Source organism: Heloderma suspectum, chromosome 7 (assembly GCF_057233095.1).
Source record: "Heloderma suspectum isolate Gila_16-S chromosome 7, 16-S_ref, whole genome shotgun sequence".
NCBI lineage: Eukaryota > Metazoa > Chordata > Lepidosauria > Squamata > Helodermatidae > Heloderma > Heloderma suspectum.
Genome location: NC_139464.1, coordinates 106,064,757 through 106,078,201, shown reverse-complemented (window position 1 = coordinate 106,078,201; position 13,445 = coordinate 106,064,757). Strand labels below are relative to the sequence as shown.

General features: G+C 43.8%; 2 protein-coding genes across 2 annotated transcripts in view; both read right to left on the bottom strand.

Moving 5' to 3' along the window:
* SLC26A5 (solute carrier family 26 member 5) overlaps positions 1-1,249 on the bottom strand; it is a 50,054-nt gene extending 48,805 nt beyond the window's left edge. Inside the window, exon 1 of the mRNA XM_084811473.1 lies at positions 762-1,249. Within this exon, the coding sequence (XP_084667599.1) occupies positions 762-1,072 (311 nt within the window). The 5' untranslated portion in view covers positions 1,073-1,249. The remainder of the gene's footprint in view (positions 1-761) is intronic.
* A 2,778-nt stretch (positions 1,250-4,027) lies between these two features.
* The window catches only part of RELN (reelin), a 429,656-nt gene continuing 420,238 nt past the window's right edge, over positions 4,028-13,445 (bottom strand). Inside the window, exon 64 of the mRNA XM_084811492.1 lies at positions 4,028-5,123. Within this exon, the coding sequence (XP_084667618.1) occupies positions 5,027-5,123 (97 nt within the window). The 3' untranslated portion in view covers positions 4,028-5,026. The remainder of the gene's footprint in view (positions 5,124-13,445) is intronic.

Here is a 13,445-nt window from a genome sequence, read left to right as displayed (position 1 = left end):
CTATGCGGGGGGGTGGGGGGGTCAGCCCGCCTGATTCCTCATTTTACCCCTATGCGGGGGGGGGTGGGGGGGTCAGCCCGCCTGATTCCTCATTTTACCCCTATGCGGGGGGGTGGGGGGGTCAGCCCGCCTGATTCCTCATTTTACCCCTATGCGGGGGGGGTGGGGGGGGGTCAGCCCGCCTGATTCCTCATTTTACCCCTATGTGGGGGGGGGTGGGGGGGTCAGCCCGCCTGATTCCTCATTTTACCCCTATGCGGGGGGGGGTGGGGGGGTCAGCCCGCCTGATTCCTCATTTTACCCCTATGCGGGGGGGTGGGGGGGTCAGCCCGCCTGATTCCTCATTTTACCCCTATGCGGGGGGGGGGGTCAGCCCGCCTGATTCCACATTTTACCCTTATGCGGGGGGGTCAGCCCGCCTGATTCCACATTTTACCCCTATGCGGGGGGGTGGGGGGGTCAGCCCGCCTGATTCCTCTCCGCCGAGCCGCCGTCAAGGGCTCGGGGGGACCCGTGTGAAGGTGGCGCCCCCCATGCGTTCATCTCCTCGCTCTGCGGGGAAGGCGGCTGCCTGGCCGGCTGCCCCCAGCCGCCTCTCGGCCGGGGCGAAGGCGCCCCGTGCAAACTCCCCGCCAAGAGAGCATTTCGAGGGAGGGAGGGAGAGGAGGCCGACCCCACCCGCCGCCTTCTCCCATTGGCTGGGCTCCGGCTCCGGCTCCGGCTCGCACGCGAAAGGGGACGGAGGGCCGCGCGCCGCTCACCTTTCTCCGCCTCCGCGTTGCGACCAAGCCCGGCAGCTGGAGCCGCGGCAAGACCAGGGGCTCGGCTCGGTGACACGGTACCCCGAGGCAACTCTCCGCCCACAGCGGCGGGGCCCCTCCTCCCGGAACCCGGCGGCCCAAAAGTGGGCATTGCAAAGCGGGCGGCGGCGTCGGGTCCCCTGCGGTGCGAGCCGCGTTGCGGGCGCTGCCGGGGCGGGTAGTTCCTCCTTCGATTCGGGGCCATGACTCGGGAAGCGCGCAGCACTACAAGCCCCAGCATGCATGCGGCGAGGCTCCGGTCTCTTGCGCATTGCATCCGAAAAACAGAGGTTGCGAAGAACGCGAGCCGGAGGTTTGGCTGGTTGGCGGAATCCGTGGCTGCCGGCTGCCCTCCTTGCTCCGGCTTCTCGGGCCAGGCCTGAGCTAAGAAGCAGGCCGTTCTCCCGGGCTGCGGGGGCCTTAAACCTTTTAGGCTGCAACCCGCTTGCTTGAGAGGGAGCTCCACTGAACTCAGTGGGACTTCCGCCCGAGTAGACATTTTATTTATTGATTGATTGATTGCATTTATATCCCGCCTTTTTTCCTCTTGCAAGGAGCCCAAGGCGGCTTACATTATCCTCCTCCTCTCCATTTTATCCTCACAACAACAACCCTGTGAGGTGGGTTGGGCTGAGAGTCTGTGACTGGCCCAAAGTCACCCAGTGAGCTTCCATGGCTGAGTGGGGACTAGAACCCGGATCTCCTGGCTCCCAGTCTGTCACTCTCACCACTACACTACACTGGAGTGCTCTGTAACTGTCATTCCCGCCAGTGGAGGCCACAGCTGCGCACTTCAGTTCATGTTTACTCAAGAGTAAGCCCCATTATAACCTATGGGGCTCATACGCCTATGTAAGCGTGTACAATTTCATAGAAACTCGTAGGACTGGGGACAAAATGGGATGGTAAATGTTATGGTTTGATTTTGTTTCATTCTGTTTTTTTTTAAAGGAGGGGAGGGAAGCCAAATATGGTAATACTAATAAAAAGCCAAAGCCGCCGCCCTGGGACTGGAGAGCAGGAGGGAAGCACACTCTGCCTTTTGCCATCAGCTGGAGGACCTAGGGAGGTCGCACCCCTGCGTCCCAGGAATGACATCAAGCCACGGTGGAGATCAACCTGGCTTGTCCGTCAGCCAGAGAAGGAGCAGTTAACAGGGAGCTCCCTTCCCTCCCAGGAAGGACACTCTGCTCCAACTGACAATTGCCCTGGAGCTGCAGAAGTAAGGGCTGCCCCCAGCCATTGGCTTAAGGTACAAGAGCCTCATTCATGCAAGAACACTAGCAAGGGAAGCTCAGCCTGGCCCAAAAAGCATTTAAGGGTGCAATCCTATGCATGTTTAGACAGAAAAAAGGCCTACAACTCCAGGCCCTTTTTCTGTCTAAACATGCATAAGATTGCGCCCTAAATGCCTGCTTATAGCTCCCCACCTTGTTCAGGCCTTGAAAAACTGACCGCCCTCGTTTTCCTTTCCCTCTACTCCCCTTCCCTTGTGTGTCTTGTCATTTTAGTTTGAAAGCCCCTGAAGGCAGGGCCCTGCTATCTGTCCCTTTCAGTGATGTGAGTTGCTTTGGGAGACAATACTTCTCTGAAAAATGGAATAATGCAATAAATAAATAGAATTAATGGGACTTGCATGCAAATAAATGTGTTTAAGATCTAGGGTGCTAGATATAACTAGGAGGTTGGCTGAGTTTATTGCTCATCCTCGTCTTTTGCAGGTTTCCTGTGTAATGACATTATAATGAGGAAAATACGAGTGACCACAAAATATTTTAAATGGAATTATGCACACGCTTTTGCCAATTCAAGCAGAGTATGCTTACTGCCCAAGCAAGAGAATGCAATACTGAAATGTTAAGAGCTGTGCTCATCTTCTAAGAACTGGCAGGAATGCAGAGCTTTCTTACAAATTAGCAAGTTCAAGTGGATGAAAGTCGAACACATGAGGCTCACCAGAAGCTGTCCCCTGTGACAACTGCCATGTATTTTGGGCTCCCTGGTGTCTTTATTACTAGCAGCCTTCCCCAATCTGGTGCCCTCCAGATGCTGGGAGTCATAATCCAACACATCTGAAAGATGCATGGTTGGGGAAGGCTGATTACTAGAATCCCCAAATGCAAACCTCTCCAGAAATCTAAAATTGTGTTGCAAAGAAAAGGACTGGAAAACTATTACTGTATATAATAGTAATTATATACTATTACTAGTAATATAAATATAAGCGTATTTTAGCTCAAAGCTCTTGCTGACAGTAGTTAAGCCTTGGGAGAGGCATTTCAGCGATTTAGAATGGAGAACAACCTACACAAAAGCTGGAAAACCACCAAGTGATGGGTGTTTGGGAGAAAGGGGATGGGGCCAGAAGGGGCGGGGCCATCTAGGAACCCCTGCAGGGCTAGATTTGACCTGCAGGGCTGGATTTGCCCCCCAGGCCTGCGGTTCTGCACCCCTGACCTACAGGGCCAAGTCATGTAAGATGGGTAGTATTAATCATTGTCTGGCTCCTTAGTTGCGCGAGACCATTGAAAATCTAGCCACACTTCAAATGCCTATCTTCAGTTGGGGGGGGGGGGAATACATACACCATCATGTGCACAGCTTGACTTCAGCACTTGTACTTAAAGCCAAATAAACAGTTTGCCAGTGTAACACTTCTACTGGCCCTCCCCCTGCTAGACTAAAGGGACCATTCAGACAAAACATAATTTCCCCTTCCCCCAGCCTACTACTACAAGAGCAGGAGTAGGGACTGGACTTGTGCACATCCTCACTATATGTAGAATACAAATTCCTGGAGTGGGATAACTCTTGGGTGCAGTGTTTATGATCTGCGTATGTAAACAGTCACTACCAGTCTCGCTATGCTTACTTTGGGAACAGCTAGGTAGGCAAGTAACTTCTGAACAGGCCCTGATATCTTTATGTGGGGCAAAATGTCACGTATGAGGCAGCCCTCAGTTGTATTCAGTCACAATATGTAGCTAATAATAACGAGAACACTCCATTTGTGAAACATGAGCAGACCAGTTCTTTTTGCAATGCATTCTTATGTTAGGCATACGGGAGCAAAAATCAGTTTGACTCAGAGATAGACATAATCATTGGCTCTTGTGCCACTTGATCTCCAGTGTTTCTTCGGTATGAAACCTGTAGGTTGTAAAGATATGTATAACTCTTAATCACTTCCTCGCCCCAATAAGCTGTGAAAAAAAGGCCACATAAATAATTCATAGACATTTTTATTGAAGCATGGAATTTTAGCTCAGTTCACTGAAGGGTGAAACTTTTTTAAAATTCATGATAATAGACAGTTTAGGGCTGTAGGGTCATTATTATGTTGCTGGTGTAGGTACAACGTCGGAAGATACAACCATGACCCGCAATAGAAACAAACCACAAATAAACACGAATAAACGTTCACTGTTTTACAAATCACTTCATTACTACAGAGACCAAATGGCAGTTACTGTGAGTAAATAATCCACAGAGAATTGTTTTATTCTTGGACAAGGAAACAGGAGCTTTTCTTTAGAAGGAGAGAAGGTTTATCCACAGCTGCTTGGTAGAAAAGGTTTAAATGTCGAGCATTTTTCTTGTGCACAAAACAACAATAACCAACAGGCACATCAAAGAGTAAGAATGAGGGACGTTAATGTCTTGTTCAACCATTTCTGCGGTTTCCTTTTGAGTAGGCATTTGTTTACTTTATGGATAGCATCAAAGTAAATAGCCCCCAAATCCGCAGCAGATTGTTATATACAGTGCCAACGATAACTTAATCATATAAAATATGATACAGAGCCAAAATACAGTGCATTTAAATACCTATGTGACAAAGAATGTTAAATATTGTACTTAACATTGTCATTCCTGACCAAAAATACGAAAAGTCTTTTGTGCTTAAATGTAATATATGCTTGTTTTTCCTGTTAATAACAGAGCCAGTTGCTTACTTCCAATACTGCCACTGTAACTGGTATTACGACAGATCACAACTTTTCACAGACACATCAACATTAAAAACATTTACTTATGAGAAAATAAGTCACTTCTCATTAGATCACAGTGCGAAAAAAGTGGTGTAACGCTCTATCTTGATGGAGGCTTTCAAAATATTCATCAAGAAAAAAGTCCTGATAAACCAGACTGCAGGGCTAGATTGAAAAGAATGGAAAGCGACACATCACAGATTGGGAAGGGAAAGAAAAGAAATGTCTTGTTCTTCATGGGTATCGCCTAAGTGACCTTCGTCTTCTGTTGTAGAAATGCCTGAGCCCATGTTGTCGTGAAAAATTCATCATGTAATTTTGTTTGCGAGTGCTGTTCAATGGAAAGAGGATGGAAGAGAAGAACTTAAAGTCCTTTCGTATATATGTTGGAAAGATCTTCCCAAGCGCAAAGACTGTAGCTTGCATTCTTCTACCAATACACATATGGCTTTAAATTACCATTTCCATTCTTATAAAATTATGTAAAACTCTTTATTAATTGAAATTAGTATTTCTCATTGCTGTTGTCACTCATGATGTAGAACCACGCAGAGCCACCTGGCATGCCTCACATTCTATTGGCATCTATAGAATTTAAGCATTTTACTATGTGCTCAAGTACGTCCCATTGATTTCAGTGAGATGGGCATGCAGACTTTTGGATTGTGCCCACTGTGTACAATGCAGACAACCAACCCTTGATGTGTTTTCATTGTCATTCAGTTCAGGAACAGAGCAAGGACTTTACATAAATTCAACATTGTCACCTGTTTAGGTGAGATCTTGGATCTCTAATGGTGGTAGGTAAACATATACACAGGGGTTGAAATACACTGGCGGTCCTAAAGTGAGAATTAGATATTGGGAAGACAAAACACCCCGATTACTGGAATACTAAATACATCATGGATACAGAACATATCCAAACAGAAAATGATTGACATTTTGTTGTGCTAAACTAATAATCTTTCTTTGACTTCTGAAAAAACAATGGAGTTGTTCAGTTCTGCAGACTTTTGCAATGACTGACTTTTGCAGTTACTCTGTTTCCAGACAATCCTACCTTCCAGTTCAGAGTGGTTTGATGTCAGAGCCTCTAATATATCCGAAAGCCCTGCTGGGCTCCTGCCAGCAGGACAGAAGTGTGGGAGGAGCAGTGTTTGCCTGCCTTCTCCCATTGTTGCTTTAAAAAAAATCTATTTCCCTTCCATTGTAATCAATGGGAAGGAGATTCTTATGTCAGCTCCAAGGCTGGTGTAAATTATCCCTCATGCTGAGGGTGTGATCAGGAGTGCTTTGGAGTCCAATCCTCCTTTCCCTACTCTCCAGTGTCAGAGCTCTGACATCAGAGGGATGAGCAATGCAGATGTTTCCATGGTGGCAAGGAGGGGGGATCCAAGGTCAGATCTCTTCCTCCAAGGTTGGAGCTCTGACTCCTAAAAGCAGAGTTGGTGTAGGCCAAAGACTGAAATGCTTCTACACCAGTGGTATGTTTCTATATTTGTTCATTTTTGTTTACTAATTTTATTGCATAGTGACAGTCCTGGCAGACAGATATAAAATCGCCAGTGGGCATTGCTGACAGGTGGTGGCATTATATATGCACAAGTCAGTTCCCTGATCCGGTCATGCACCCTCTTGTCCTCTAGATGGTAGACAAACACTGCCACATTACTTTCTCCCAAATGTGTGGCTGACAATTCAGTTCTGTAAATGAATGGGCCTGAAGTCCATGACATCATTGACATGTGGGCAAAACCTACCCCTGACAGCGCAGTCACTCGTGCATAGTTAGATTTCACCCCATCCCTAATTATGTTCCTGAATACAGCCTCTGTGTTTCCAGGCAAAGCTTTTATCGAGCCATCACCCTGCCTCATTTGTAGAATTTTACGGGAGGTCCAGATGTTGTCTTCCATTCGTAACACTCCCATTTATTCCCACCACTTATTCCCATCTTTTTTCTTACTGCAGAAAATCTGTTAAGGAAAAGAAGATGGAATTGCTGCACAATGCCCTCTGATGGGTAGCACTAGGAACCCTCTGTCTGGAAGCCCCCTGTTACTTTATGCTGTAGATGGGAATGGCAGACAATGACTATAGGCAGTAATGGTGGCCATTAATAACTAGCAGAAAATATAGTATTGCTCTCAGAATACTGTTAGGATGAGAGTTAAACCTACTCTTGCCCTATTGTAGAATAATTCTTCCTCCAGTGAAGGAATCACGTGAGGTGTGTTCAAATATAGACTATTATATTAATAGTCTATATTTGAACACTAATTCAAATGTAATGACTAATGTCCCCAGGGGGTCCTTTTGACCCATATGCCTTCCCTTCTATATATCAATTTTAGTCACTTCATTAGCGGATGTTAGTGCTGTTTGTAGAAGTAAAAATAAACACATTTCTGCCAGCCACATATCAGCAATTCATACTGTTCCTAGTGGATGGAGTGTGTAAAAAAGGTGATCAAGGATATTGCCAGCAGCAATTCCTTTACCATAATGGTACTTTATCTAATGGTACTTATCTACCACAATCACAGGATTTGCTACTGGCCATATCAAGGATGTCCTAGCTCACATATTACAGTGGTCTAGTTCAGCATATGCCTGAGGATAGGTGTGATTGCTCATGTAGACGAAATACAATTTGACCTGGCCTTCCTCCAGACACTTTTCAAATGTTAAACAGCCGATATGTAAGAACAAATAAATATTAATATCTCAAAGCAAGATAAATGAGCTTAATATCGTATGAATTTATGCATTAAAACAGTGGCACATAGGATGGGATGTCTGGGGCCTGATGCTAGCCCAGTATTCCCAGTAGTAACCTTGTGCCAAAGCTTGGATCAGAGTCCATAGACAGAGTTGCTGCAAAAGAGGTTGTTGTCTTCTGGTAGCACTCTAACAACCTGCACTAGCCCTATCTATAGTAGGGAAGACTTCTTGATAAGGTGCTCTGCCATCCTTGGCAGAGACTGGATGCTGGTTTAGTTATGCAGGAAACCCCACAATTTTCACCACAGAATTGGGCTGTAAGCATCTGCTATGCAAGGAAAACATCACTGTTTCAGAATCCCTTCAGAACACCACTGAACCGAAAATGATCCTATTTCCAAATAATGAGGCAGAAAATTTAGAATGTAACTATTTGTGCCAAATAATAAAAGCCAAACGAAACTGCCTATTGCCCAGTTTGTCAAAATGCCCTCTTTTTGAAAATAATGGTCTTTTGGCCTACTTCTCACTGGGGTGGTAAACCTGGTTTCTGGGCTATACCACTTCAGATCTGAAGTGGGGACTCACATGACTGAATGCTCTTCAAAACAGAACATTTGCTTCCTATAGAAAACTAGATGTCAAAGAGAAGGGTTCTAGGCTGGTCTTTCTCCTAACATATTAACATATGTGTAGAGACAGTTAATGTATGGAGAAGCATTCAATCGTATGAGCCCCCATCTGCACCACGGATAAACCCCAGACAGATAAAGTGATACAGCCCAGGCAAGAGTTATTGTTTAGGCTATTGATGCTTTATGTATTTCCTGCTCCTACCAAGCAGAAAGACACATGCCTCAATGGAGTGATGGTTAATGACTGAAATTTGGAAGGGCTTCTTCCTGCCTCCTTAGAAATAGAGAAAGCCAGTCCACACTTAGGTACCTTTGTACATGCGGATTGTTTTCACCAACGGAAGTAGTTAGGGACCCCAATGCATGTAGGAGCTCTGTGTGTACATCAGAGAACACATTTATTACAATTACATCCTGTTCTTCCTTTGGAAGGCTCAGCAGGGTTATGTGCAACTCCTCAGCACTTACCAGGCTGAGATGTCCTAAAGTTTAACCATAAAGCAGCATCATGTAGCCTCCGATCATTCACTGGGCCATATGTATATTAAATATTTACAGACTGCTTTTCTACCCAAAGTATACTGAAAGCAGTAAAAATGGAACTCTGGAAAGGGTGCTAATTTGCAGCTAGCCTTGGAATAAACTCAAGGACCCTGACTATACAAAATGCATGGCTTATATTTGGACATATCATTTTCATCTAGAAAGGCCTTATAATAAGAATAGTGTCAGATCATCATGATATAGAAGAGCAACATTTTTATTCCAATAGCAATTATTTTAGTAATAACATTGAGAACTGCACATAACTGGTGGTTTTCAGTGGTTCAGCCTCCGAATTAGAACCGTCTGTTTTTATCAAATGGGAAAATGTGGTGTTATGTTCTTTCAGGCATGGAAACATGATTTCATTTGAGTGAAATCCACAGTCAGTAGGTTGCTATATTTTCAAATAATTGTTTTATAGCAACACCTTCTTCAGAGTAATCTTTGAAATGAAAATAGGTATAATTCCACAAATTGCTTTAGCAGGTAAGATCCCCTGCCTGATTTGAGGTGCTGATAATAGAAAGAGAGGGCACATTGTGCTTTCCAGTTCAAGGCAGGAATCTCCGAGTCTGGACCAGAGTCCACTGCGTAATCAACTGGGTGACTGCAGTTCTGCCATCTGGCCAGATCCTGCTATAATTACAGCCTGGTCCAACTTGTTGGCAAATCAGTGAATATATGCAAATCAGCAGTTACTCCCATTAGTAGAGGTGGCAACCCTAGTTCCACCTGAGAGACCGGTGGACTCTGAGCACGTGCTCATTCTGTCTTATTGGACAGGTACCTGCATAAATGAGTGTGTCTGAGGGATGGGAGTGTGAGATTGGATGGTCCCTTTAGACCCCTTCATCCATTATCCACATGAAGGGGTTCCATGTGATGTCCAGGGAGCAGGGCTGGACTGCTGGTCCAATTCCCAGGTAGACCACTAGCCCTGCTCCCTTAATGTCCATGCATTGGCATGGACACGTGGAGAAGGAAACGTCTATGCCTGGGCAGCTGCTCGTGCTTGGGCTTCCACACAAATGGGACTCTTAATCATGTGGAAGCTGATGCACAAGCAGCTGGCAACTCATGGATGTCCCAGGGGCAGGGCAAGGGCTGTGCATGACACTGGGGCCAGCCAGCACAGCCCCACTCCCCTGTCTTTGCACAGAGCCTCCTTCATGTGGATAATGTATGAAGGGCCCTAGTGTGTTTTGAACATTCCACCACAAGCTATGCTCCCTGGGCAATGGAAAGTGAGCTTCCAACTCTTTCATCTGAATTCACTTCTTATTGCCTTTAAGCAATAAAATAGATTACAGCAGCCCAGTTTAACTCTGACTCCCTTCGGTGCCCCTATTGGTAGATTAGAAATATGAATCTGTACATTTGCCTTTTGAAAATTTGTGAAAATTTAAATAAGGGAAGTATTCAACTACACTCTTGAGCATATACTGCAAAATTCCAATTAAAATTCCGATGAACAAAATTCCAATTAACAAGGGCATTGAACAACCCAGAATGCTAGGATTGTGCCTTTCAGGGGACATAGCAGTTTACACTCCCATGTCTGAAGGTACAACTGAAGCGGATAAGTTTCAGTTTCAAATCACAATTATCAGCATTGGCTAAGTGAATGAACTGGTAACTGAAAAAGTATAATGGCTACACTGCTATTGCGGTAGTGAAATTACTTACCTTACTCTAGTGTAAAACCAATGACAGCAAATAATGAAATACAACACAAATTAGAAAATGTATTTCAGTGCATGCAGCACTGTCATTAGTCATAAAAGCTTGATGAGGTTTAGAGGCAATATAGGATTTTTCATCTCTTTTAAAAATAAAAATTGAACAAATTACTGATTTTAAAATGTTTGTTTGTTTCATTATTCAAATAATTCAACAAGCATAAATCGTTTTAGAAATACAACCTAGATCACACTAAAAGTTGGCATAAATTATGGGAAAATTAGCATAATGAGCTTTTCTACACGAGACATTTATTGTGGACTTGGCATTCCCTATTCACAGTTGTTTACGGGTTCTTTAGATGATGTCATGACCCTCCAGTTTTTAAAGAGCACTTTCTGTGGATTTTTTTTTAGAGAAAGGAAAATGCAGTATTATTTCTGAAAGCGAAACAAAATGCTTTTTCCACTTGTGTATTTGTGCTATTCCACTAGAGGTTATATGGTGGAAAAGCAGGAAAGGAATGCTCTTTGTGTAGTGCTCGGATCTCAATTCTGTGATGAAACCGAAAGTAGATAACAGCAGATTAACAACCTCGTGTAGAGAAGCCCAGCCTTGCAATATTTTAACAATTTCTCTCCTATGCTAGAGTAGGTATCTTTCCTGTAATATAAAAACAGCTCTGTACTAAGAGATCAAGCAAAGGAAGATGGTTGTCTAAATGAATGAATGTTGTTACTGCTAAAAGATAGTTTAATATTAATTCTATTTCAAGAAAGAAAAAGCACAACATTTCTTTGCAACAAAATCTTTAAAACTCATCTGTGCTACAATATGACATCATTTAAATCATGAAAAGCATGATGGTGGTGGTTGTGGAAAGATTAACAACATGCCTAAAGCCCAAATCCATAATGTTATTGGTTCCAGTGTTTGGTTTTATGATAAGACTGATATTGTAAAAACAATTTTGAGACCAAACCTCATCCTTCTATCACTAATTTCATTTGACCAGAGACCACTATTTCTTAAAACACCCATAGGGGCTACTCTCTTCACAAAGTGTACATGGTTCTTCAAGGAGTACATGCAGAAAAGAGTGTGTGGTTCCACTGCAGCAGGCTGTGAGCTTCCGTTAGGGAAGTACAGACATGCACTGGGAATACAAAGTGGGCTCTAGACTATTCATAGAGAGTAAATACAGGAATGCAAAGAGAGAAAATAATTTCCTGGAAAAAGAGGAAAGAGGTGTTTATCCTAAAAGAACCCCCAACACATGTCCCAGTGAGTGATTAACCTAAAAAGTCTTTCCAACCAAAGATTCTGCAATCAAAAATACAACTAAAGAAAAAGCGATTGAATAAACTTTCTGGTAGCTGTACATGCTTTTATTCTGATAATTAATTCAACCATTAGCTGTCAAGTGTACTTTAGCTAAATATGGAATTATAGCAAACATAGCTAAATATGGAATTAATTATACTGTGTTCAGACAGATTTCCTAGACCTTTATTGCATGAGCTGGAGGGTATTATTGATGGAACCATATTTTTGCCTTCCTTTGCATGTTACTTTTTTTGCAGTCAATATTGGGAGTCAAAGAGTTTTTCCAGTTATAACTAACAGGGCTAAAATTCTAATTCTTTGTAATTAATTCTTTACATACATATATATATATTTATAATCATAACAGAAAAGTATATTGCTTATGAGCGTAGTAATAACCTTTGTTCTAGGCAATAATGCTGGCATATTGGTCAGGAAAAGTTTTTTTTTAACCTTTCCAGATTGGACGTTAGTTGTTCTCAAGGGCAGAGATCATTGTGTCAATTCAGGGCCCAAGCAGGAGCAGGCAGAACACTTTGCTGGGGCCAGGAAGGGCAACGGTCTAGTCCATGCCAGTGGTGGAGCTAGGTTATTTTAGACCTTGGACTAAAGTATCTTTTGGGGGGCCCCGTTAGATAGCCAAGTGTATTAAATCGTGCAGTACGCAATTAACATTTCTCCCTGCTCCATTCCATGACTTACAACTGCTTCTACATTCCTGATATGTTAGAGCTAAAATAAAGCCCCTGTTTGCCAACCCTGAATAAAGACAGATCTCATGGTAAGAAATATCCCTTCCCTGCTTTAATATGAAAGCTCTTTTCCCATCCCCACCCTCCTTTCCTTCCATTACTTTTTAAAGAAGTACATCTTGAAGGGGAGAGTTGGGATTTACCAAAACTACCTGTGCCCTAGCCTCATTTGGAATAGAAGAACTTCATCAAAATGTAGTATTTTATTTATGTAATTGAGCATTCTTTATCCCTTAATGTACATCAGATTCAACAGGCAAGTCAAGAATAAGGTCCATCTTTCTACTTGAAACTTAAATCTTTGATGTTATGGAGGCAGAGCCCAGCAAGGTGTGTAAAATAAAGTGGTGTGGGGGGGGAGCCAAACATGAACGAATACTTAGCATTGGATAAAGGCTGCAGTTTGTGGTAGGCAAGGGTGCCATGCAAGCAGGTGCCTTTCAGCGCATAAGAGGCTTAAGTGGAGATGAAGTCATCTGAGTTGCTATTGTCATCTTCACTCGTTTAAATTAGGGCTGTCGGTGGTAGACTAAAGTGAGGGGCTTTGAAAGTAAATTAACTGTCTTTAAAATAGGTCAACAGTGGTGTAATTTAAATATTAGTGCATGAAGATGCAATAGACATTTTGGGGCTATTTAGTGATGGTAAGAGATTTTCTCAGCTAACCCACAAAGTGAGTTAAACCATCTATTTAAACCCAATGGCTTGGATCCTGATTTGTGTGAGCAGAAGGATGGACATGCAGCAACAGTACTTTCCTGCCCCTCTTCCCCAGTGCAGCCCCCAGCGTTCCCCCACAAAGCTGCTCCTGAGGGTCAGGGAACCCTCCAGAAGGGCATGGGATGCAATTGGCGAAAACCAGGCAGAGGCACTTTGTGCAAGCCGGAGCTCATGCAAGGTACCTCCACCCAGTTTTTAACCAATTCCCATTGCATTTGCAATCCCCTCTGCCTCATCCCATGCCATTCTGGGGCTGGGGGGAAGAGA